The 26429-nt window shown below is 43.2% G+C and overlaps 1 protein-coding gene across 1 annotated transcript in view; it reads left to right on the forward strand.

The window, feature by feature from the left end:
* The window catches only part of LOC138605767 (membrane-associated guanylate kinase, WW and PDZ domain-containing protein 3), a 196444-nt gene that overhangs the window by 168198 nt on the left and 1817 nt on the right, over positions 1-26429 (forward strand). Inside the window, exons 10-20 of the mRNA XM_069678197.1 lie at positions 5867-6058; positions 8704-9345; positions 14148-14179; positions 14834-14999; positions 16620-16714; positions 16869-17061; positions 18319-18501; positions 20802-20987; positions 21314-21410; positions 23345-23450; positions 23594-23731. Coding sequence (XP_069534298.1) covers positions 5867-6058; positions 8704-9345; positions 14148-14179; positions 14834-14999; positions 16620-16714; positions 16869-17061; positions 18319-18501; positions 20802-20987; positions 21314-21410; positions 23345-23450; positions 23594-23731 — 2030 coding nt within the window. The remainder of the gene's footprint in view (positions 1-5866; positions 6059-8703; positions 9346-14147; positions 14180-14833; positions 15000-16619; positions 16715-16868; positions 17062-18318; positions 18502-20801; positions 20988-21313; positions 21411-23344; positions 23451-23593; positions 23732-26429) is intronic.

Genomic DNA, 26429 nt, shown 5'->3' on the forward strand with positions numbered 1-26429 from the left:
ATAGATCGTCAAAATGAGCTTTTTCTTCCCTGGTTCACTTATATAATACAGTACAGTAATGGTCTCTTCTGTTGGTTGACACACCATTTTTCTCCTGCAGAAAACATTATGAAATCAGTGTGTTTTCATTACAGTAGATGTGTAATAGATTACAGTGCTGTGGAGAAAGACAGGCTTGTGTAGCTCTGGCAGGGTTTCAAGGAGTATAAGAGGGAGAGATGGGAGGAGGCCGGCTTTTAATGCCAACAGCTGGTGGAACGGCACATCAGAGAGGCCGAGCGTAATCAGACTTCTCTCTGCTCAGGTGTGTGGGGACTGAGGAAGGCGCCCTCTCGCCCCTGATTACCGATTACACAACCTGGTGAGCTGTCAGACGGTCGCTGTGATGAAACCAAAGTATCATCAGCGTAGCGGTTTCACCTCGGGCTACAATTCAGATTTTTATGGTTTTCAAAGATATGAGATTCTCAGGGAGGCTTATATCATGGAAATTGCTTCTGTTAAAACATGAATATACAGATACTCAAACAAATGAACCAATTTGTTATAAGATATAGCAATAAATGATTTATTCCCATTTTTATGATTCTTTTAATCAGACTTTTTTATAACAACAACAGGTTTACTTGACGTGATCTTTTTAGTGTTTTCACAGGCTGGGCAGTTCTGCTTCTGGTCCCTGATATGTATTATTATCAGTCGTAGTTGTAGAGGAAGTATTTTCCAGTTTTTATTATAAATATTATTATTCCTGGGCTGCACGGTGCTGCAGTGGTAAGCGCTGTCGCCTCACAGCTGGAAGGTTCCCAGTTCACACATAGTGGCCTCTCTGTGTGGAGTTTGCATGTTCTCCTCGTGCATGCGTGGGTTGAAAAGTTTGAAATCTGTTACAACGAGCCTGTTGATTGCATAATTGAATCCATCTCTGATATTCCTGTTTCTCCTGATAGTTCAGCATGACCACTATGTGCCATTGGGGGCAAAGGTGCAAGACTCAGGTTGATGCAAACTGAACATTTTATACCTGCAGAGGCCTCACCCTGCATGAAGTACAGACACAGGACTTAAAGTTTTATAGCACTTTTTTTCTGGCTCTTGCCTTTATTAGATAGGACAGCCGAAGAGCGACAGGACATGTGGGGAGTAGAGAGTGGGGGATGACATGCACCAAATGATCGGCAGACCGGGAGTCAAGCCTGCGATCCATGCGTGTAGGACTGTAGCCTCTGTATATGGAGCGCCTGCTCTACCAACTGAGCTGAACCAGCGCCCCATGATTTAAAGTTTTGATGATGATTTCGGTCTTGACATTTCTTTTCAAAATGCCCGTCACGGACTCACTGCTGCACATCTGCTTTAATTATTTATTTAGGAATTTACCTCAACTTTATTCATACAGCACCTTTCAGACAAACATGCAGGGTTGCCAGGTCTGTGTGACAAAACCAGCCCAATGGTCAATAAAACCAGCCCAATACTAGAACTCAAAATGTACCCCTGTCAAACCATGTACACTGCTTTTAAAGTCTAACAGCATTGCTATCATTGCCAAATGCATTATAAAATACAGATTAATTAAAAGGTGGGTGAGAGGAGGATGCTATCAAAACTGGCATCCATCACGGACAACTCCTATCACCCCCGGCGATCTCGGTTATACAGTTACGACACAAAGCTTTTGTATTATCTCCAGCCACACGTCCGATCCATTCTTTGATTCCGTTTTCACTTAACCGTTTGGTAGGATTTGGGTATAAATAAATGTTTCAATCTAAAATAATACTAAACATTAAGAATGTCTATTTATGGATAGTTTATTATTCATGTAATTTGCATGCAAAACAGGTCTACCCAACCAGCGGACAAAAACTTCCACCCGCGGCAACACTTAAAAAGTAGCCCAATTCAGCGGGAAAACCGCAGACCTGGCAACCCTGACACAACGTGAGGAGCACGACAAAGACTGTGCACGAGAAGTTCCGCGGTGATGACGTCACCGCAGCAGTTAACCCTTACATTACCCCACTGCATCAACTAAACTAAAGGTGGAAGACAACTAACTTGTCTGACTTCTCAGTAATGAACATTAAAGTCAAAGTAGGCTTAGAGCCTTTTGTACACAGGTGATCGTGGAGAATGACACGTGAGGATGAAATCAATGCAGTTCGAGTTGCCTGCCTGAACTAGCTCGCAGGTGACAAAATAAACACCAGGTATAAAACTATTGTGAAATAAACCATGATGAGATCTGGGACTGTGTATTTTGATATATTGGAGGTGAGTGTGAGCAAACTATACTGTGTGTTTTGTCAGTTAGCCAACAAAGGCTTCGTGCTCACACGTCTTCACTGTCTGCTTCGCTCTGATTGGTCGTCCACGCTGAACCTGTTCCCTGTTCGTCAAACTCCTGGCCTTGTTGTTTTTCAAAATTGTGCTGTTCAGGACACATTCTGGGAAACATCTGCCGCCGCTGCTCGCTTGATGTACTCAGAAACGTGTCTCCTCGATTATGCTGAGTAATGTCACTGGAGATTTACAACGCAATTGAGTCACACATGAGAAATCAGAAAGCGTGGCTGTGCGAGGCGCTGAATCTGATGGTCCTGTCTGCCCTCGGCTTTCAAAGTCTGCCCACAGTTATTGGCACGGAGACCTTCTTTGGACTCTCCCACACAAGTTTAGACTCGCACTCATTTCCTCCATTACGTCTGTCTGTTTCTCCACACACAGACACGCAGCCAAATGGCTATTTCAGAAGTCAGTAGGGGGAAGATAAAAGAACATTCAGGCCTGAGTTTATCAAGTCATTTGAATGTGATTATGTAAATGAGCTTTACTTGATCCATGCGGCACTGTGGACATCTGCAGTCCACACCGACCGTGATAACACTCGCTCACCCTCGCTCATGTCTGCAGTGGATGTTTACGGCTGCTCAGGCATTTAAATTCCTCACACATGCCGCCTGAAAGTTACAGAGGGGGTTTAAACTGAGGGAAATGAGAAGGAAAATGTACATTAGTTACATTTCAGCAAAAGCAGAACGCTGATGTTGTGATTTAAGATGTGAAAAGGGCACATTTTGAGTTTCTGTCCAATCATGGTGTGCAACAGAACGAGATAAGGCTTCAGATTTACATACAGAGAAGGTGTCTTCAGGTGAGGAGTGCACACAGTCTTTAAAAATCTCATCTGAAGTCTCGTCAAAGTGGCAAGTGTAAATTTGACCAAAGGGCACTTGTTTGACTCTGATTTATAACCTTTGACATGTGTCACAGGCTTTTACCCTTTCACTCCATGATGAAACACTTAGCTTAAAGCACACGGCTGCTGGGATTCTATAATGTACGTAATGTTTACGATTACCACGTACCTAAAGAAACCATGATATGATCTGTGTGTGGCCAATAATCAAATATTCCTCTATGAGCTCTACTGTTGTCCAAGAACGGATAAAAGGCTCAACTTCTCACTTTAATTGTGGCTGAAAATAGTCCCCCCAAAAATGCACTGTTTACACATGTTTGAGCAATTTCTTGTTAAAAACCAAAGCAGCTCATCTGATCCAAGGTTGTTTGATGTTTTTAATAATAAACTGTGACACTGTTTCTACAGATCTACATATTCAGGATGTCAATGGGTTTGGGAAGACAAAATAAATCATTAAAATCAGAATGACAACAGTTTTAAAGTGCTAATTTCGAAGATCTCAGTTTCGTTCTCTTTGGCGGCACCTGTGGTGATAAACGGTAATTGCGGGAGCACACTTCCCAGATATCCAGACAGTGCTGCATGTGTGACGTCCACGGTTGGCTCCGGTTGTAACTCTTGATTTTCCTGGCTGACATTCGCTTTCCTTTTCAGACTGTTTGCTTCATCTGAGCGTCGAGTTTGTTTCTCCTTCTTTGGATTTTCACTTCTTGTTGAAGTTGTATCTGTAGTCATCCATCTTTTCTTTGTTTGTTCAGCCATAGTAGATTACTGTTTACTCGCAACACTTGCAGAGAGCGGAAAAGCAGCCGCTTAGCTCCGCCTACCCTCTCTGGCAGACCAACCACTGCTGGCTGATGGAAAACGCGTCACTAACTGGGCGCTGCTTGAGATTTTTTCCTCGGATGTCCCCACAGACACCCAGTCTGTAATACTGCAAATGCAAAGGCTTTCATCAGTGGGCCATAGGCTCAATCACCATTGTGTTACCTCATCTGGCGATAGATAGTGACTTAACAGACATTTATTTAAATTGAACGAGTAGTGTAATCTTAACTTTAAACAACATGTTGGCTGTCAGATTAATGTTTTTTGATGGTGTTGTTCACTTCTAGATATTTTTGAACAGGGGGTTACACCCTGGACTGATCGCCAGTCAATCACAGGGCTGACACACAGAGACAGACAACCTTTCATCCTCACATTCACGCCTACGGCTGTGGCTCAGTGGTAGAGCTGGTCGTCTCTCAATCAGAAGCTACAGTCACATGTCGAAGTGTCCTTGGGCAAGACACTCAACTCCAAATTGCTCCCGAAGGCATGGCCATCGGGTATGAATGCTGATTGGAAATTGGCACTTGTGTGTGAATGGGTTACCACTTACCCACGGGCAATTCAGAGTCACCAGTGAACCTAAGGAGCATGTCTTTGGACTGCGGGAGGAAGCCGGAGTACCAGGAGAGAACCCACGCGTGCACGGGGAGAACATGCAGACTCCACACAGTTTGTCCAAACCAGGAACCGTCTAGCTGTGAGGCAACAGCGCTAACCACTTCAGTACCGTGCAGCCTTACAAATGAATAATGTTAATTTAATGTTTAATCCCAGACAGCGCTCTCTCTTTGTAATGTAGGGTCTTGTGTTCATATTAATAAGCATCTGAGAACTGTTGGGAGTAGTTTTAATCTAAATTCAAATTATTATCATTAAAGTTTCTGTAACTTTGAGGGTTTGAATTTGGCTTGGTGTACTTTATGTTTGTCTGATTTTTCGGGTACTTTTCTGCAGTTTTTCACCTGTAAGTGCACAAAACGGGTTCGACCAATGACATTTCTGGCACCCAGAGACAGACCGCAACATCACACTCTCTCAGTATCCTCCACCCTGGCTGTAATGTGCATCGTTTCTCACCGGCTGGCTTCACTTTTACTGTTTTTGAGTCACGGCTTAAACGCAGCGCGGGCCAGAAACCATCAGGCGGGGAGGGAAAAAACGTGTGTCCGTGATCTAAAGTGCTGATACCGCAGTAATGCCAGATAGGGAGGCTGCTCGGTTTAATGCAGTGTGACCCTGACAGTCGGTTATCTCCTGTATTGCATATGCCACAGCCGAGCCGCCGGTCCATATTGATGTTGCCACTGACCTTAAGTTGTTCCTTACTCAAGTTATAAAAAGTCGACTGTGACAGAACTCTCCTCCTCGAGTCGCTGGCTGCAGTGTGGAGGGGATAAGAGAGGACACTGAGCTAAATTGGACACTGTCAGAGGTGTTTTATCGCTGCGCTGCTCTGTAGTTCTGTAATAGGATGAGGCACTTAACAGTTTACAAGTTAATTAGCTTCTAAAGAATATTTTAACAGATTTTATCCATCTGTTTGTGCTCCTTCTCAGCAGGGTTGTAGAAAAAGGTCTGTGTTGATGGGTTTATCTAGTTGAGGCGTGCTCATCATGCCTGTTAATTAGAAATGATTAATTACCATGTTGATCCTCTGCACATTATGCGTGTAATTAACGTTCAATGCAGACGTGGATGGATTTTTTTCTGTCTTTCAAGCGGGATGTGATTTAATGATCAGCGTTTGATCCCTGTGAAGATTTCATTTGTGTTTGCTGTGATCGTTTTTTCACACGTATGACCACATGCGCGATGCGTTCGCAGGTAAGGGAGGAGCGTCGGGCTTCACCGCGGACCCCAGCCAGCTGAAGGGGGAGATGTACCACACGGCGCTGAAGAAGAGCTCGCAGGGGTTTGGATTCACCATCATCGGAGGCGACCGCACGGACGAGTTCCTGCAGGTGAAGAATGTGCTCAGCGACGGCCCGGCTGCACACGACAACAAGATGGCGTCAGGTGAGTGAAACCTGCACATAGATTATTTAGTCCTACTGCTAAGGGTCCCTCACATCTCACCGGTGCTTTATCAGTTTTTCATGACTTTGACAACTTTTTTCCTTATGGATTTAAATATTCATTTTCCGTTCTGTTTTAAGATAAGGTAGAAGTTTATTAACCCCAAAGGAAACTATAGTGCCATTGCTCCAAAAAAAAAAAATATATATATATAGATATATATCTATATATAAGTGAAAATATAAAGTGTATGGGTTAATGAAAAAGACACGGTGTCTAACTGCAGAAGATCATGGATCCAAAAAAGTAGCGCATGATATCAAATATAATTGTACATAATAACTAATAAAAGGTTTTATTGCTCATGATACTAAAGGTCATTTTGCACATGGTACTTAAATAAGCAGAAATATTGCACCTGATTATGTGTTCTATAAATATAAATATAAGTATGTCCCCTGTTCTTGGAAGTGATGAATATTTCACATGATGGTTTAATTCATGCTTTAAAACAACAACAACAAAAAAGCAATATGTTTGGACGATCCCAGGGGAACCAAATCCACTGATGCAGTTTGAAATACGTAGATGGAATTATTTATCGAGCTCATGTTTGTTATGGGTCCTAATTTAAAGCATCACACACCATCCAAAGGTCAGAAGGACGGACACAGATTTCTACATGATTCTTTTTCATATTGCATAAGTCTTTATTAACTGTTACGCTCTTCAAATAATAACACATCCTAAAATATCTCTTTTTTTATTCTTCAGATGGAATAAATTGCAGACGTAATAATGTTTTGAGAAGAAATATAGTCAACAGTTTGGGGACCTCAGTAGATCTCGGATGGTCACAGGAAATAATCTAGGGACCACTGCACAATATGTTTTTCACTGGTTCTTCTTTTAATAAGTTTGTCTTTGTGTTAAATTAACTTATTTTATTATTGAAAACAACATTTCTTCCACTTCCAAAAAATGACGACTGGTTAAGAGAACAAAAAGATGCAGAAAATAAGATGTTTTTCAGAGCTGGAATAATGCAAAGAAAACAAGTTCATGTTTAAACAACAGAATGTTTAAACCCAGGAAGAGTTCAGAGATCAATAATAATAACTTTATTTGTATAGCATCTTTCATGCAAAGATGCAACCCAAAGCGCTTAACAAAACAGGATCACACATTTACAATTAAAAACAAAAATATGAATAAGAACAGCGATAGAAAACAACCGAATCAGCTTGAAAAACATAAAAAGCATTATCACAGATATAGTAAAGTGGACCATAATTAAAAGCCAGATTAAAACGTTTTTTAATTTCTTTTTAAAAGTTCCAGTGGAGTTTTCTGTCCTAAGATCCAGGGGGAGGGAGTTCCACATTTTAGGGCCATAAAACCAAAAGCTGCCTCACCAGAATTTATTCATTCGTACTTTAAGAACTTCTAAAAGAAAGGCAGGCAGCGAAAGATCTGAGGGTACGTGTTGGGATATTAAATGAGAGGCAGTCGGTGACGTACGTAGGTGCTAAATTATGTAAGGCCTTGTAGATGATCAAGAAAAGAAAATCAATTCTAAAAGAAACTGGTAGCCAGTGCAGAGACAAGATCAATATTTGGTGGAGTAACCTGGTTTTTAATCACAACCTTCATGCATCTCATGCTCTCCACCAGTCTGTCACAGAGCTGTTGGGTGACGTTAGGCCGCTCTGGGTGCAGCTCGGCTTTGTTCGATGGCTCGTGACGATCCATCTTCCTCTCGATCACATTGATTTCCAATGCGCTTCAGATGTGGATTGACCTGGTCGTGACATGTAGAGAGAGACGCTGATTTAAGGAGCAATTGTCGGGTCTCTTATTTCTTTCTAGAGTTTATTTATATATTTATACGTTTATCTGATAGGAGCTCGGTAATGAACACCAGTGTGATGTTAACATGCAGGAAGTAAGACGGCTAATTAACAGTCTCAGTAGTCGGGGTAGAAGTCGCATCTGCAGGCAGGTAACATAAACGGGAACATTAGAAATAACAATACACGGATGAGTTTATATCTGATCTGTAATAAAACAGAAAATCAGTTTGTACCAGCTGTGCTACCATGATGCACCTGGAGGTCTGTAATGTGTACCTAACCCAGCGCTGTCTCATGAGTTCAACAAGGCACTAACAAGAACTCGAGCTCAGTCCAGGATGAGTCTCATAGAGGACAGTCTGATGAAATAATCCAGTTGCTCCTGATCTTCCATCACCTTTTGGCTGCCTACAAAAAGCATCATCTGTGAGCGTGTGATGGTAACAATGGCTCAGTGTGACAGATATCTACACCTGTCTGTCCTCCGTGTAGTTGTGGCAGAGAGTGCTGTTCAGGCCTTTTCAACAATGGAGCGGGAGAAGGAGGAACAGGAATAAAGCAGGGCTGAATGGTAGACTGGAGATAAAAGGAGAGAGAGGAGGAGCAGGGAGCTGCCAGAATGAGAAATATGAGAGAGCAGTGAAGAGGAAAGGGACATTTTAGGGGAAAGATCCGTCTGACAAAGGAAAGGAGTAAGTGCTTTCCAAAGAAATGGAGAGGAGTGATGTCTAGATTAAATACAAGAGGAGGAACTCCTCCTTTCACTTTCTTTTTGGCTCTATTTCCTCTTAGGTGATGTGATCGTCGAGATCAACGGGATGTCCGTGCTGGGGAAAACCCATCCAGAGGTGGTGCAGATGTTCCAGTCTATTCCCATCAACCAGTACGTGGACATGGTTCTCTGCCGTGGTTACCCGCTTCCTCCTGATGTGGATCTAGACAGCGACGACCCTCTCCCGCCTCCTCCGCCCCCGCCGGCCACCCAGCCTCCGCCGGCCCTGCACGGCGGCGAGGTGGTGACAGCCGTGCCGCTCATCAACGGGCAGCCGCTGCTCGTGAAAGGCGACGTCCTCCACGGCTCCTCGCAGGAGCTCCACTACGTCACAACGGACGCCAGCGGACGGCCCGTCGTGGCGGCGATGCCCAACGGGAGGCAGGGCGGGGAGGTGGTCGCGGGGATGCTGCAGCCCGAGCTGGTGAGCGTGCCGCTGGTCAAAGGGCCCGGAGGATTCGGGTTCGCCATCGCTGACTGCCCGCTGGGACAGAAGGTGAAGATGATCCTGGATGCTCAGTGGTGCCGCGGCCTGCAGAAAGGCGACGTCATCAAGGAGATCAACAGGCAGAATGTGCAAACGCTGAGCCACGCGCAGGTGGTGGACATCCTCAAAGACTTACCGGTGGGCAGCGAGGTCAACGTGCTGGTGCTGCGAGGAGGTGAGCGACTTAAAGAACGATACGATTGTGTAATTAAAATAACAAACTTGTTTATCGCACCTTTTCAAAACAAAGTTACAAAGAGCTTTACATAAAAACAGAGCACGTTTTAAGCACATAAAAGTAAACACGTTCTGACACACAAAGAGACACAGAGTTTGCAGCCTTCATCTCCTCGAGAGGGTCATTCCAAAGTTTAGGCCTCCATCACCTTTACTTAACATTTCAGACCGTTGAACAACAAGGAGGTATACATCTAAGGATCTCTTGGGGCGGGATGGGCAAAGGGCAAAAGGAGATCTGATAAATAACTTGGAGGCATGCCGCTCAGGGCTCTGAAAGTAATCAATACAATTTTGAAATCAATTCTAGAAGCCACAGGAAGGCTGGGAGCGGCTGCAGAGTTCTGGATGAGCTGTATTGTATGCGAGCCGGTCCCAACAAAAGATGGAAACTTGACCTGATCATTTTTGGATTTTTCAAAAATCCCAGAACAGATGTTTACATCAGAAAACAAAAAACAAATATGTAAATTATGCTTAAAGCTACAGTAGGCAACATTATGGCAACTTGCGGTAAATTTCCTGTACCTCCTTTGCTGACAACGGCATACTGCTAAAGAAGCAAAAAGAAGGAAGAGCTTGGAGGAGTAATAAGCTACAAAGAGAGCCCAAAATATAAAGAGGGATCAGACGAGTGGGAGTGCGAGGGTCTGAAGAGTGATGCAGAGGTTGCCCTGTTCCCTCTTGACTGGTAACTGTAGCTCTTACAGCAGGGGTCTCCAACAGGGAGCTCGCAGCCTGGATTTTAATAGCTCGCCAAGAGGTTCACAGACTCTGTATCTACAATCCGACGACAATAAATGCACCTTGAAAGCCTCTTCCCACTTCAATTCAATCAACATAGATGTCCCGCCCCCTCCAATATAATAGAATAGAATAGGCTGATCAGCTGTAAATAAAAAACGGTGATGCTCCTGGCAAGTTTGTCAACGTCTGAACCGAACCAACCACAGGAATGTTGGAGCAACCTCCATCGACAGGTCGGGTCAGTTACGCTGTACGCTAGCTGAGCTAAAGTGAGGAGTTCGGAGCTGTTAGCCTGTTTAGCCAGATTTATGTTGGACAGTGAAGGTGGCCACGCCAGGAAAAAGCTTAAAACATACTATCTCCACGGAGAGTGTGTGTGCCTCATCTGTGGTGCCAACGTTTCAGCCAATAAAAGAATCAATTCAGGGCGCCACCAGCAGTTACAGCGATGTGATGCGAGAAGCTCTTGGTCACTTTCATTTGTTCAAAGTAGCTCTCAGATAAAAAAAGGTTGCAGACCCCTATCTTATGGTAACAGCTAACGGGAGCACTAAGCTCCAACACTTGGAGGTAAAAAGGTGTTCCACACCAAGAATCATGACTATGATAACTTAAGTAGTATTTGAACATTTTGCCAGCATTAAACTGTACTTTTTGGAATAAACTTACATCTCTCCTCTCTCTCCGTGCCTCGGTGCTGCAGAGAGTATTACAGAGAGGCCGAATGTTTTTTACACTGTACTGTTCATGTTGCTTACTGCCACTAGCTAACTCAATTAGCAATTAGCAGGAGTTATTTGTGTTCAAAAGCTAATTCAGGACACAAACTAACTGTAAATACAAAATATTCCAGCAGAAACTGACCTTGTTCCTCTTCGTAGGATGCTATTACAAAGAACATTTCACTCCTTGACCTTTCATTCTACTGTTCTCCTCACTGAGGAAGTCTTATCCTTACCAGAGTCTTTTCAGAACAAAAGCCCCTCTCATCAAAACAGTAAAAATGCAAAATAAAAGCCTCAAGAATGACTGTTTTACCCGCTCTCTTCTCTTGTATCTGTATTCATGTGACTGACTGAACGGCTGTGTGTGTCCTGTATCGTTCTCCAGCCTTTATCTTCATGCTTTATGCCCTCTCTGTGATGTAACCTGCTATTGCTGTCAATACACCTTCAACAGTGCCCCTGGGAGGTGAGGTCAGCGTGCTGATACTGACAGGAGGTGAGGTGGTGTAGTGGCTGGTCGGGGGCACCGACTGACCCCACACTGTTGTTCTGTAGAGGCCCGGGTGATGCCACTGTGTCTGTGGTCTGTATAAGGTCACCACAATAGAGCCTGCTGCCTTTTTATAGCTGAGTAGATTCACCTGCACCTCTGTAGCTGCAGCACACGATCAGATACAACCCTACTTACTATAACACTATCTCACTCCCGGCTGGTCGGATACAGCAGCTTGGTCTGTGGCCCGAAGCTTCAAAATGTGAACAGCAAGGTACCACTGTTACATCAGGCTGGCACGTGCAGAGCTACGCGGTCATTTAAGCAATAATGTATGCGCATCATCCAGTTAGTTAGGTGTTGGAAAAAGATAACATTTTGACTTTAAATAAGTACTTGCATACGTGCGTTTCCAATCTCAGATCCCGTCGGCTTTAGTCTGATGACGATATTTTTCGGGCGTGTCCGGTTTAGCCAGCATGTAGCGATAAACGACTTCCAGCCAAGACTTCCTTTTCCACATGCCGCATCGTTTACAGTCCAGTTAGCACCTTTAGAAGCGACCGTGTGTTCATGTCAAAAGTGAACGGATTTTTTGGTTGTGATTGACTTTAATTAACGGGTCTTAAATTTGTTGAAATAACCACGTGATGATGCAGATTAGCAACAAGTCAACGTGAAGCTTTGTCTAAGATAAGATAAGATAATCCTTTATTGATCCCCAGGGGGGAAATTCGGGTGTTGCAGCAGTACAAAGACAAAATAGCGAGTAAGTAAATACAGTTTAAAATACCAGGTATAACTGTTATACAAGTAGGAGGAAGGTCTGTCCTCAAGAGGAGAAGTTGTTTGTTGAACGGAGGTCGGATCGATTATTTCTGATGCATTCGAGGAAGTCAGGAAATCAGAACTCTGAACAGCTTTTGTGACACAGCGTCTATTGAATTTATCTCAAGTTGAATGTTTGATCTATAGCAGATTGTTAACTGCTAGGACGCAGAGATTAATGAGAAGCTAAATCTTCAGATGACGCTGATGGGAGTCAGGATGTCGTTACTGTTGATTACGTTCCGCCTGCTTCTGCTCTCCACACGGACTGTTTTTCCTGCATACGCCGCAGCCTGCTGACACGTGATTGGTCAATACTACTCGGACTAGAAGCGTACTAAAATCAGAAACCCTCCTGTACTAAAAATCTTCGCCCCTGTATACCTGTAAATAGAGATTAATGGGTATCTAACCCACATTTTAAGGCATATCTACTGTACGTTGCGTCGCTTAAAGAGCAGCCAACTTCTGCCTCACACAGGAATTGAACCCTGGTCTCCTGGCTGAGGTACCGTGCTTGTTTAACCCATTAATCGCCTCTTACCCCCAAAAAGCAGGGTTTATACTACATCAGCAGACTTTATAGACACGTCAAAACAATAAGGTGTAAAGGAGGAGTACCTGAGGCGTCTTATTTTGAAGAGTCAGGCCACTAAACAAGCTGCTGCATTTGAGGATTTGGGTGTGAGTGCAGGCTGATCAAGCATCCCTTCTGTGTGTTTCCACTCAACACGCCCATGTTTACGACTCCCATTGAGGCGAAATGCGGTCTGTTACAAGTCTGAGAGCAGAAATTACATAAGTGTGGGGACGTGCCTGATTCTGAGGGGGAGAGAGAGGGGGAGGAGGGTACGCACCCTTCAAATGTCTCCTACATCAGCCCCGGCCGCCGCGGGGGAATCGCTGCGTAAGTTCGACGCACTCCGGATTGGCTTTGATCATCGGCGGAGTGCAGGCGATTTCTTTATGCCTCTCCATCCGTGGTCCCCTTTAAAGAGCCGTGGCTAAACGTCTACAGAGGGAAGGTCCTCAGGGGCCTCCTCCCCTGAGCCTCGCCCAAACCCTCCTCCTCTCTCTCTTCTCCCGCTAACTCACCCCTCACTGCTGTGCCACCATCACCACATCCTACCCCACTGCATGAGCGCACAGTCAGAGCCGAGCTGGACTCAGCCTGCCCAATGGAAGAGCTAATGCCAGCTTTAACCCTCATTAGACAACGGCCTATGGCTTGGAGGAGGATCCCTGAGCGTGTGTGAGAGTGTTGGGTATCCCTTAACAGAGCATAAACAGAGCTAAGAGGAAGGATTGGAGGACAATAGCGGATGTTTTAGGTGCATCAACAGCTCGCTTGTCTTATTTCAGGCCTTTCGACGGCTCTGACGTTAGATCTGGAATTTCGCAGTGAAGCAGAAAAATGCCACTGCGTCTTCCCTCTTCCATCAGGCTCCATTAACCCCTCATCAAGCCAAGTGTCGGTCCGGCCCCACAGGGCTGCGGGCTCCAGAGGAGTGTTTGTTAATCCAGTTTATGCTGGGAGAAGGGGGGAGGAGGGGGGCCGTTAGAGATCTGCAGGGAACAACCCGAGCGCTTGAGATGGAACGTGTGGGTGTACATGTGCGGCGAACACAGAAAGACTTATTGGTCATTGAATTACATGCATGAATCTCTAATGCTCTCTCACCCGCTTCCTGGGCTCCCACCGTGTCGTCAGCACTCCAGCACACGGACTCCCTTTATGTTCCCTATGTATCTTTAATCGCACATGGATGTATATTCCCTAATGGAGCATTCTTTTACGAGTACACCTCTTGAGTTTAGAGCAGCTCCTGTGCTTCCTGCCGCCGATCCTCAGTCAGAGACGCAGTGCCATCTGCTGGGCGAGGGTTTAGTGAATGCTCCCAAATCTCATCTGCATTTCTCACCATCTTCTTCTTGTGTCTCTTATAGGTCAAACATCGCCTGTGAAGAGTCTCAAGCCTGTGAGTAAAACACATATCTCTTCCTCTTGTTCTCCTCCCCCCGTCGAGACGCATCCTTCAATTTAATTCCACGTCTTTCCGTCCTTCAGCTTCACCAATAAGCCCCAGTTGCACGGAATTAAGTGATAGCAATAAATTTGAATATTGATTATGTTTCTGGGCGCCTCCTTTTGTTTGCTCTGAAAAACGGTCTTAATTACTTCCTTTCAGTGTTCGTATTCTCAGGGCTATTGTCAGGGGGATTGCAATGGTAATGAAGCATGCATGAGCCTCTCTAGATATGGGGGTATCATTAACACAACAGTTTGAGATAAAGCAGTCGCCCTTTCTGCTTGAATAGGTCTGTGACAGCCACGGGGAAACCTCCGGTGGCTTTTATATTACTTTCAAATCTTATTGCTCGGCCTTCAGAACAATCGGAGGAATGTAAATTGAAAACTATCTTAAAAAAAGCAGAGAGCCCCTGAAGAGACCTCTCCTGCTTTGGGTAATGTATCACCATTAGAGGCTCAGCCACTTGTCTGAGATAATGAGCTGCAGAGAGTATAAAATGTGTCCTTCATAGGTGAATGCCAAAGGGTATGAGAGCTAATGAAATTGAAATCACACTGTAAATAATGGCACTTAAAGTGTTGATGGCGTCATTCTGTTCAGAGACAGGAAATGACGGCCAGCACGGAGACTCTGGATGACATCGCTGACTCCGCCCCCCAGGCCCTGCCCTACCACTCCAACACGAGCACCCTGCGCTCCGTCGAGTCCCCCAAACGAGACGCCACCGAGTTGTACCTGAAGTCCAAAGCCCTGCTGGACAGCAGACGTAAGTGAACGCACCATCCGCTGTTTAGGAAGTTGTTTTTTGACCTTTAACCTTAACCCTTTTCTCTGTGGAAAACAGTGGATTGCTCCCATCTGGTCGGGAGAGAGGTAGTGCCCCAAGGGAGGGAGTTTAAGTATCTCAGGGTCTTGTTCACGAGGGAGGGTGAAATGGATCGGGTTGGTGCAGCGTCAGCAGTATTGCGGGCGTTGTACCGGACCGCTGTGGTGAAGAAGGAGCTGACCCTTAAGGCGAAGCTCCCAATTTATCAGTCGATCTACGTTCCAACGCTCGCCTGAGTGAGACTGAGAGAATGAGACCGCAGATACAAGCGGCTGAAATGAGGGTGTCTGGGCTCAGCCTTAGAGATAGGGTAAGGAGCTCGGACATCAGGAGTGAGCTCGGAGTAGAGCCGCTACTCCTTTGCATCGAAAGGAGCCAGTTGAGGTGGTTTGGACATCTGATTAGGACGGGCGCCTCCCTGAGCACGTCCAACTGGGAGGAGACCCTGGCACAGACCCAGAGCTCGCTGGAGGGATTACATATCCCACCTGGCCTGGGAACGTTTCCGGATCCCCCAGGAGGAACTGGAAAATGATGCTAGGGAGAGGGATGTTGCCACAGCGACCGGACCCCGGATAAGTGGAGGAAAATGGATCCCTGACTAAACAGTTGATCAATCAATTAGAATTAAATAGCGCTAACTCACAACAAAGGTTATCTTATGATACTTTACAAATAGAGCGGGTCTAGACAGTACCCTTTTGTTATATTATTGACAGAGACTCAACATGAATCAACCAATGAGCGCTTGGCAACAGTGGCAGGAACCTCGAGCAGAACCAGGCTCTTGGTGAACAGACATCTGCCTCCACTGGATGGGATGAAAAAGTTGGATAGAGGGAGGGACAGACAGGTAGAGGCAAACAGGGAGACAGGCAGACAGACAGAAAGGCCCAGCGCTGCCTCAGGAAGTCCCCGAGGGTCATCAAGGACTCCTCACACCCGCACAACAGCCTGTTCTCCCTGCTGCCCTCAGGTCGGAGGTGCAGGGCCCTAAAAGCAGACGCCAGCAGAGCGAGGAGCAGCTTGTTCCACCAGGACAGAAGACTCTTAAACACACACACAAGGGCAATTCAACACCTTGTGTGCAACACTCACTTGTGAATGTATATTTCTGCCTCTGACTTTCTCAAATATCCTTATTTTTTATGTATAACTGCTTCATTTATTTTAGTGTTTTTTATCTTTTATATTTAATATTTTTAAAAGGAGCCTCCCAGCATCAGAATTTCACACGATCAAACATCTTAAAACAAATATAACAGCAGATAATTCAGACGTATAGCAGCAGTGATGGAGTGTTACTCATCCAAGTGTTTTGGCTTCTTCTGGACGTGTTCTTACGAGTTAATTTGCCAACAGGGTGTTGTTGTCTAAACGGTATTTATAACCATTTATCCGCTCTGAGTCAAGTCTACTTAATGTTCAGGTTTGAAACTTATTCAGGTTTTAGAGACTTCTTTTATTGTGTTGGAAAAAAACAGATCCTTTTATGATGTTATCGAGACTGATCCTTTAGTTGTCTCATGGGATTGATAAAGCTGTCTGATTGATCCACAGAGCCCCACACCAAAGACATCGATGTTTTCCTAAAGAGAGACATCGAGACGGGTTTTGGCTTCCGTGTTCTGGGAGGAGAAGGTCCACAGCAGCCAGTAAGTATTTATAAAACGCTTGTATGCATGTTTAAATCTCGAATATTGTTATGTTTCCTGAAAATGGTTAAAGAAAAGTCAAGGAAACTAAAGTATGAGGACAAAATGAGAGTTCTCCGTCGTACTAACCCTCTGTCAGAACGTCTTCCCGCAGGTGTACATCGGGGCCATCGTGCCCAACGGAGCGGCTGAGAAGGACGGGCGTCTGAGGGCGGGAGACGAGCTCATCGGCATCGACGGCGTGATGGTCAAAGGTCGCTCGCACAAGCAGGTGCTGGATCTGATGACCAACGCTGCCCGTAACGGTCAGGTTATGTTGACCGTACGCAGGAAGGTGATCTACAGAGGTGAGGAACACCTGCTGACGGAGCTTTAAATCTTTTATTTAAATCTACTTTAGTGATAATCTGACACTTAACGGAGGCTTTATTCGGCTGTCTTTTGATGTAATAGCAGACATCCTAAAGTGTAGATCATTAAACCTTCTTCCAAGTAAAGAATAACAGACAGTACACACATAATAAACGCAGCATTGACCTGAAGCATAAAGCCCATATTCTCCCAGATTACTGTGAAGCACAAAGAAGCTTCAACTCAATAACTAAGCAATATCACACATGCTGGAGTGATGTTCATGACATCATCATGACCTCGAGTGTCATATTACTTTTACACAACAGTTGTGTAACTGTTGTATATACTGCAACTGTATATATTATTTTCAAGACAGTTGTTGACCCACCATGATTCTGAAATGAAACTCCTGTTTGTCTATTGCATTATGCATGCTCAAAAATCGAACCTAAATAATTATTTTCATTTTTGATCTCGCTGCTCACTGCAAGGACGAAAGAGAAGGGGAAACAATGTCGGCAGCACGACAGATTTAGTAAACACGACTCGGAAAACAATTTTAAAAAAGGAAGAATTTAATAAATTACTGCGAAGATCGCTGGATGAATTTGGCTCTACATACGAGAAACCATTGCCTAAAATGTGACTTTATTCTTGTAATCTCAGATTGTTTTCCTTTAATGTGGCCTTAATACTCGGTCCTGGTGAACATACCATCTTTTTTAACCTTATCGCAGATTTAAACATCAGTTTTGGCCATTAATTAATTCTGCTTTTTGACTTGTCCCAGACTTCAGTGAGTCATCCTTTAACTTGTCACACATGTGCTCAAAAAAGATGACGGACTCAGGTTTCAGCTCAATCGGAGACTTGATGTTGCCGACACTCTGAATGTGAGAGCACCTGACGTGCTGTTTTATTAGAAGTAAACTTTTGTGATTATCTGCAGGTTCAGTTATGGATCAGGGATAAAGGCCGTGCACTGCATGTTTGAGTAGTTTTTTCTCTCCCAACAGCAGCCACTGGCATCACTTCAACACCCACATATTATATAGCTACCGCTCCACTGCCTCTGTTTACAATATGCACTTAAACACACCACTTTATTACTTTTATTTGCTTTCTCTTGTTCATAAACAAACATAAACTCTACTCTGCACTATAAATACCCTCAGGAGTGCACACACACACACACACGCAGTTATACACAGAAAGACAAATACATTATCGTCTGTTTTCTTTGGTTTCAGACGCCACGGACGAAGAGGCTCTGGAAATGGCTCCGGTGCTGGTGAACGGTTCTCCAAAGCTACCTCGCATCCCGATGCCCAGCGCTCTGGACCACGAGTCCTTCGACATCACTCTCCACCGCAAAGACACGGAGGGCTTCGGCTTCGTCATCCTCACCTCCAAGAGTAAACCGCCGCTTGGAGGTAAGACTGCTGCCTGTAATCCTGCAGTAATTATTATTATCCTACATCAGTGTTATAGATGTTTTTGGGTCCCTCTGACAAGTGTTACATTCCAGCCTGCAGCTCCAGAGACCACTGCAAAAATCAGTTTTTCTCTTGTTCTTCTATTTATAGGTTTGTGTTTGGTTTCATTTTATTGTAAACAACATTTCTCACTACGTCCAAATAAAACTTCTCATTGAGGTCTTTTATTTGCATAAAATGACGACTGGTTAAGAAAACCAAAAGATACAAATGGACTGTACTTACCTAGCGCTTTTCTAGTCTTTGCGACCACTTTACACTACATGTCACATTCACCCCAATCTCGGATCCCATGGGCTATAGTCTGAGACGTTGTAGCCTCTGGGGACAGCGGTGAACGTGCCGGGCAGTAAGAGATAAACGACTTCCCGTCAAGACTTCCTTTTCTGCACAGAAAGAGAAACCGTTTTCTTGTGATTCACTTGTTATTGACGGGTCTCACCTTCGCCGAAATTTCAACATCATGATGCAGATTTGTGAGAAGTAAAAATTCAATTTCTTTGTCAGGACTGTCCTCACGAGGAGAAGAAAACTTTTAAAATGCTCGTTTGTTGAACGGAGGTCGGATCGATCTGATGCATTCGAGGAAGTCGGGAAATCTGAACGCTGAATGACTTTTGTGACCGAGTCAAGGCAATTCAACTCAAGTTAAATTTTAGATCTAGAACAGATTGTTAGCTGAACTTACTGCAGTCTGTTTATAGAGATTAATAAGAAGTTAAATCGTCGTCAGATCACGCTGATGGGAGCTGGGATGGCATTACGGCGGATTATGTTCCGCCTGCTTTTGCTCTCCTCACGGACTGTTTTCCTTGCATATGCCGCAGCCTGCTGATGTGTGATTGGTCAATACTACTCGGACTAGAACGTAGTTCAAACGGCAACCAGAACACTTGCCTTCCCAGAAATCCACGTCCCTGCGTACAGGTTCTACTATGTGCTATGTAGAATCTGTAAATAGAGACTACATTCACCCATTCACACACACATTCATACACTGATGGCAGAGTTGTGCCACGTAAAGTGCCCAACTGTCAATCAGTCATCACATTCATACCTGTCAGAGCAGAGACAGTTTAAGAACAAAACCCTTTTTCTCTCACTGTGTTTAAACCACCTACCTGGAAAGAAGGATCATTAAAGTTATAGACGTGGACAAAAGTTTTAGAAATGTTTATAATACGCAAAATTATTCTCAAACTTTGTTCAAGCTCACCCTTCCTACTGTGACATTTAAGTTTGTATGACTTTGATATCTTAATTAAGTTTTAATTTATGGGGTGCAGTTTGTGGGGTATTAAACCAAAACAGCAAATAATAAAACAATGTAATAAAGAATACACAAAAAAAATATTCAGTCCTTTTTTTATTAAAACAAACACTCAAATTAAAAATATCCTCAACAGGTTTGTAATCAATTCAGTCCTTCCGGATGTGGGGGGAAAATAAATAAATAAATAGGTTCAAATATTCAGTTCAGTTAATTAACAAAGTTATTTCCAAGGAAGAGAGAAAAAAGGAAATTACTCACAGAGCTGAGTCTGTCAATTAGTCAAACAAAAGTCAGTCAGTCACGTCAGGGAAGCTTCTATTATTTGCATTCTTGTTATCTTTCTTATTTTTGATTAACGCTACAGCCAAATTAAAGCCTTAAAATACACAAAGAAAAGAGTTTTAGCTGTTTTAGAAATGGTAGGACTCTTGTTAATTGTCACCGTGTATCCTTCATGTTCGTATTTATTTTTATATTTGTGAGTAAATGAATAATAAAGAAGGCCATGCACAGTGAAAAAGAAAATGTGCAATATCCTATTTCCATTGAGTCATTAAAAACAGTAAGAAAATAAAGCAATATATACATGTCAGATGGGCATAAGACTATTGATCACTGATTTTTCTGGTGTCATGGTAAGACAATACATTACATACATACATAGATTGTAGCAGGTTGGATTTCTGTAAGTTGTTGAAGTAGGTGTGAGTTTTAAGTGTGTTGTGTAAGTGTATCTCATGCTATAACTCCATTAAAGACTAATTAAAACCAGTTGTATGCAATGAGTGTGCATTTCTCATCTGTAGCCGACACACGCTCTCAGTCTGCTGCAAAAAACCTGAATAAAGCAGTTTTTCTGGACGACGGAGGCGACCGCTGTGTCGGCTTTCTAATTACATTTTTCCATAATGGTTTCCCTATCTTGGTATTGATGTCTCCTTTCTCTCCATTTCTGCCGTTTCAGTTATTCCCCACAAAATTGGCCGAATCATCGAGGGCAGTCCCACCGACCGCTGCGGCCTGCTGCACGTGGGAGATCGCATCTCAGCGGTCAACGGGCGCTCCATCATCGAGCTCTCTCACAACGACATCGTTCAGCTGATCAAGGAAGCCGGCAGCGTCGTCACCCTCACTGTGGTTCCCGAGGATGGTCAGTATCTCTGTGTGATCGACACCAGCGATCATAAAAATAATATGATGCTCTTGTGATTACTTGCATTGATCAGCCAGGTAATCAAAGCAATCAACCATGCACAAATTGTATATTTATGTAGGAGTAATTGTAGTGTTTTTAGTTGGATATATCTCTCTAATTTGTCTCTAAACTGATTTGTTTTGGTTTTGTTTTTTGTCTTGTTTGTCTTCCTGTCCTTTGCATGTGATGTGCCTTACAAAAGTAATTGAATTAATTCAGAATGATTATATACTGTATGGTAATTTTTTAAAGTATCGCTGTATTATCATAATGTGTTTCAGAATATAAGGGCCCTCCATCTGGAGCCAGTTCAGCTAAACAGAGTCCAGCTCTCCAGCACAGAGCCATGGGTCAAAGGTCAGCACTGCAGGATGAACGGTAAGCATCGACTCAATCTATTGTCTAAATACGTACGGGAGACAAACTTACTTGCAAAGATATATTTATATAAACACAAACATGCCTTTTCACAGATCAACATAGGCTTCCCACAACTTGTAAAATAATCAAACAAAATAATTAGGCTACGGTAGAACGGACATTTAGTGCTCGGAGCGAGGTGTTTATTAAACATTATTAAACTGAAACATAATTATATCAACACACCTGTCTGTTATTCTGGGTTACCTTTTTTAATAAAGAAAAACACTCAAATGAAAAATATCCTCTACAGGCTTGTAATCAATTCAGTCCTTCTGGTAGTGGGGGAAAATAAATACATAAATAAATACATAGGTTCAAATATTCAGTTCAGTTAATCAACAAAGTTATTTCCAAAGAAGAGAGAAAGAAGAAATCACTCACGCAGCTGAGCCTGTCAGTCAAACAAAAGCAAGCAAAATAAACAAATAAAATAATTAGGCTACGGTAGAACAGACATTCAGCGCTTGGAGCGAGCTGTGCTCGGACAGGTATATTTATTAAACATTATTAAACTTAAATATAAAAATATCAACATACCTGTCTGTTATGCGCGGAGTGGGAAGCTCTCTCTCTCCGGCCAGGCTGGGCTTTGAATTCTCCGCCATCATTACCGCACGCCACACGGTTGTTGTATTAGCTCGTTTCAGCTGGACTGAAGTTAATTATTAACGTGTAAAGTGACGTTGTGATGCATTCAAAGACGCTCCGTAACCAAGAGACTGCGCGTGAGAACATAGGAGAATGCGCGAGTAGTGTTGATTTTTTTCACTTTGAATATTAATCTTAATAATCGGATATACGTTTTTAATACAATTCGGTTATATATTCGAATTTAGAATATTCGTTGACAGCCCTAACTCTGACTACTGTTGTGTATTTTTGTGTTTTCTGATGACTAAATGATGTAAATCTTGTTCTTGGTTTAAAGTGGTTGAAGAAATGTTGTTGTAATATACTGTTCTATAGAGTATTTTCGCTGTAGGCAGCTCTTTATTATTTGCAGTGAATGTGACTAATGTAAGAGCCATTCTGACTGACAGTTGTAACAGGAAATGCTTTTATTTTGAAGCCATATTAAGTAACCTGCTTAGTTTGCTGTTGCTTGCTTGAGAGAGGATATAAATAAGAGTCATATTTGTTTATTTTGTCTTTGTTAATCTGCAGCATATTAAGAACTAAAACATACTGTTTGAAAGACACATTGTGGTTATTATTCGTAGCTTCCACTAAACAACTACATTATCCACCTCACATGTAGTCCCTTTATCAGTAGCTTATAGAAGTTAATTGCAAGTCAGATTTAAACTCACACAATTTCTACTTTAAAAGTAAAAAAAAAAAAGTGCCCCAAGTGACTGAAATGCACCTTTACAAAACATCTCACATGAGGCAACACTGAGAAATCATCGAGCTGCCTTTTACATGTTTTGTGTTTTCGAATATAAATGGCCGACTCCTCCTTCCTCCTCAGTGTTGCTGCTTCCACCCCCACTGTTGGCCTCGGGGTAGTGTACACAGAATTAGAAAATGCAAAATATTTCCTCTAAAATTGAAAATAAATCACATGGTTATGGTTATATTAATACAATAATGTTGCGACCTGCTTTGACACATGAAATAAACATGATGTAAAGAGTGTGTGTTGGAGGTTTTTACCCCAGAGCAAACGGCAAAGTGTGTAAGATAATAACACGTACAGTAAAGGACATGCAGAGTACAATACAAATACAAATTAAACATCAAAGAGCAAATGAAAGTGTTCCCTCCTTTTCAATATCCTGTTTTAAATGAGGTTTTAAGTTTTGCATAATGTCTCCTGTGTTTGTGGCCTGCAGCGGGCTGTTTGCAGAGAGTGGTACTGATGAAACACACCAACCTGTTTGTTTCAGTTACAACCTGGATCAGGAGGAGAAGAGGGAGGGAGGCAACTGGTCCGACCACAAGAGTCTTTCGCTGAGCGAGCAGGGGACGCTGTGTGTGACTGGACCCAACCAGGTTAGATGAATCCTCTTATACCTTTCACTGTATTTACAGAAACTATAATTGGCATACAACCTCCAATCTTTATGACTGTGTGTCACTTTGTGTTTCTGTATGCGAGCGTGTTAATGTTGGACTTTTACCTGTTTGTCACGTAGGGTTGTCTGACCGTGGAGTTAGAAAGGAGTCCACGGGGCTTTGGCTTCAGTCTGCGAGGTGGGACCGAGTACAACATGGGCCTGTACATCCTGAGACTGGCTGAGGACGGACCTGCTCAGCTGGACGGGAGGATCCATGTGGGTGCTCCTTTTATTGTAACTAAAAGTATTATTCTACCTTTCAAAAAGTTGCTCACATTAACTCTGAACTGAAAAAGGTCGTGTTTACCTTCCAGAGGTGGAAAGTAGGATAGTACAAATACTTTGTTACTGTATTAGGTGTCTGTACTTGAGTCTTTACTTTCTACTTTTCACTTTTATTCCCTGATGTTTTAAGGCAAATATCTGCATTTCTACTATTTACTTTATAAAATCAGGCTTGCTCATTTAGCTTTAAGGCATTAGGTGAATCATTGTGCCATCTCGCCAACATCAAGATACCAACCTGAATGGATAAGACAACAACACATAGAAAAGACCTTTCATCAGTGTACCCATCAGAGCATTATATACACGAGAGACGCAACAGGAGGAAAATGTTGTAAAAGACTTACAAAGACAAAGAGAGAAGAAACTCTGCCTCAGTGAAGAGGCGTCGAGTGACTGTAACATCGGTGTCCAACAGGGAGAACTTGTATCGACATGGATAAAAGTGAACAAACAAATGTGGCAAACAAAGTCAGAGCAGATTAAGAGCAGCAAGACATACCAAAAGATTTTAACTTAAGGGCAAAGTTAGGCTTCATTATTTTAATTTATTTTATTTGAATTATTATAGCGCTGCACAGTGGTGCAGTGGTTAGCGCTGTTGCGTCACAGATAGAAGGTTCCTGCTTCAAATCCCAGTTCGGACGAAGTTTGCATGTTCTCCCCGTGAGAACATTTCAGGACTTTTTGTACAGATTCAACTGTACCTTTACTTGAGGAAAGAATGTAAGTACATTTGCCACCTCTACTTCTTGCTAGAATTAACCTTACCTTAAAGACACTGTGAGGGACTTGTTGTTCTACTTTTTACAGTATTTGCAACTTTTATTTTTAACCACAATATTTTTTATTCTTTTTTTTCTCCATAACCCCGTCGACCTGCGCAAAGTTTGAGCTGTCCCTGAGCCCAGATGATATTGACTTAAAAAGGTCTAATGTGGAGCGGCGGTTAAGCTAAGCAGTTAAATCGCTACAGTCCTCGATGTGGCAGTCCCCCCACCCTCATACTCCCTGCCGCGTCATCCCCACTCTCTCTTCCCCTGTTTCCAGCGCTATCCACTGCCCTCCCTCGTTCAATAAAGGCATAAAAGGCCAAAAAACTAGTGGCTCCTCTGTTTGATGGAGGAAACATCAAGCTGCTAGCTCTGCTATTCTTAGAATGCTAACAGTGATGAGGTTAAAAGTGTAGAGTTTTCCCTCAGGGACGTGCTGAAACGAAGGTCATGGCTCATTAATATCTAAGGTTATTATCTCGAAGGGTTAATGATTGTGCTAAGATTATTTCAGTGAAATGTCAGATTAAGAGATATCAGAAAAGCTCATCATGGCATTTCTGCAAGATGATATCGTGCTGGGGCAACGAGAAAGGTCAGCGGGGTCACCGTTCTCTCTGGATGATAACCATGTCATATGTCAGAGCATGTGTTACGATGTTACAGTGTTAGAATTTCATTTAGCAGACGCTTTTGTCCAAAGCGACGTACATCTGAGAGTTAATACAACACAAGCAACGATCAAGACAAGAGGGGATAAAGTCAGTAAGTGCCAACAAACAGCTGCAAGTCAGAGGTGTTCATAAAGAGCAGGGTCTGTAGCTTCTTCTTAAAGGTGAAAGGGACTCTGCGGACCGAATGCAGTTTGGTAGCTCGTTCCACCACCGGGGGACGACTGAGGAGAAGAGTCTAGTTAGAGAGTTAGGGCCCTGTTGTGATGGGAGCACCAGGCGCGGGAGGGAGTGTAGACCTGGATGAGGGCGTTCAGGTAGGCAGGAGACGTTTTTGCTGCTGTTTTGTAAGCGAGCGACAGGGTTTTGAATTTGATACGAGCAGGAATGTGTACATGTTTTGCTCCAAAGTTTTGGACAGACAGACCAAATAACGGAGTTCACCACCCACCTCAGGCTAACAGGAGCTATTGAGGAAGAACAATTGATTGAATAAAAGTTGATGCATTCCGGGGAAGCTGATTCAGCCTCTCTCAATATTGTTAGACACAGTTTGGTGTGCTATTATATCGACCATTATGTTGCTGAAATCTGATTTAACAGTTTATGAAGTTGAGAGGTAGATGAGGGGAAAACAGAGACTAGTTTGCAGCCAAGATTAAACTAATGAATTGTGTTTCAGCAGCTGTCCGTTGCTGTGTTCAGGGTATAATACAGTTTATTCTTTCAGCTGCTTTGTGTTGGCAGTTTATTTGTTTTCATTTAGCAAAGTAATTCAAGCTCCCTGCACAGCAAATAAAGAACAAGGAGCTGGTCTCTATTCTCAGATTGGATTAGTTTTTGTTCTTGTTATAATAGATTGATATCTCATTAGTTTCTTCTCTACATGAGCATCGACATATCTGTTCAAATCAAGTGTGCATCCTTCTGTTAGTGTCCTCAAGTATAAGACACTGGCCATTTCCAGCGAGGTCACACTGTTACCGACCCAACAGTTTTTCTTTCTAAGGAAGAGCTTCGCAAAGTGACAATCTCCCCGTGGGGATGAAATTATCACAGTATTATTATTATTATCAGGGTGAGAGGGAAGCAGAATAAAAGCTCCCAGCGAGAATTAATCTAAGACTTGCCAGACGAGGATCTGTGGGCACGACTTTGCCTCTCCGAGGGAGGAGAGAAATGTCA

Source organism: Semicossyphus pulcher, unplaced genomic scaffold (genome assembly GCF_022749685.1).
Source record: "Semicossyphus pulcher isolate SPU_LCO1_2020_fin unplaced genomic scaffold, fSemPul1.0.p SCAF_3, whole genome shotgun sequence".
Taxonomy (NCBI): domain Eukaryota; kingdom Metazoa; phylum Chordata; class Actinopteri; order Labriformes; family Labridae; genus Semicossyphus; species Semicossyphus pulcher.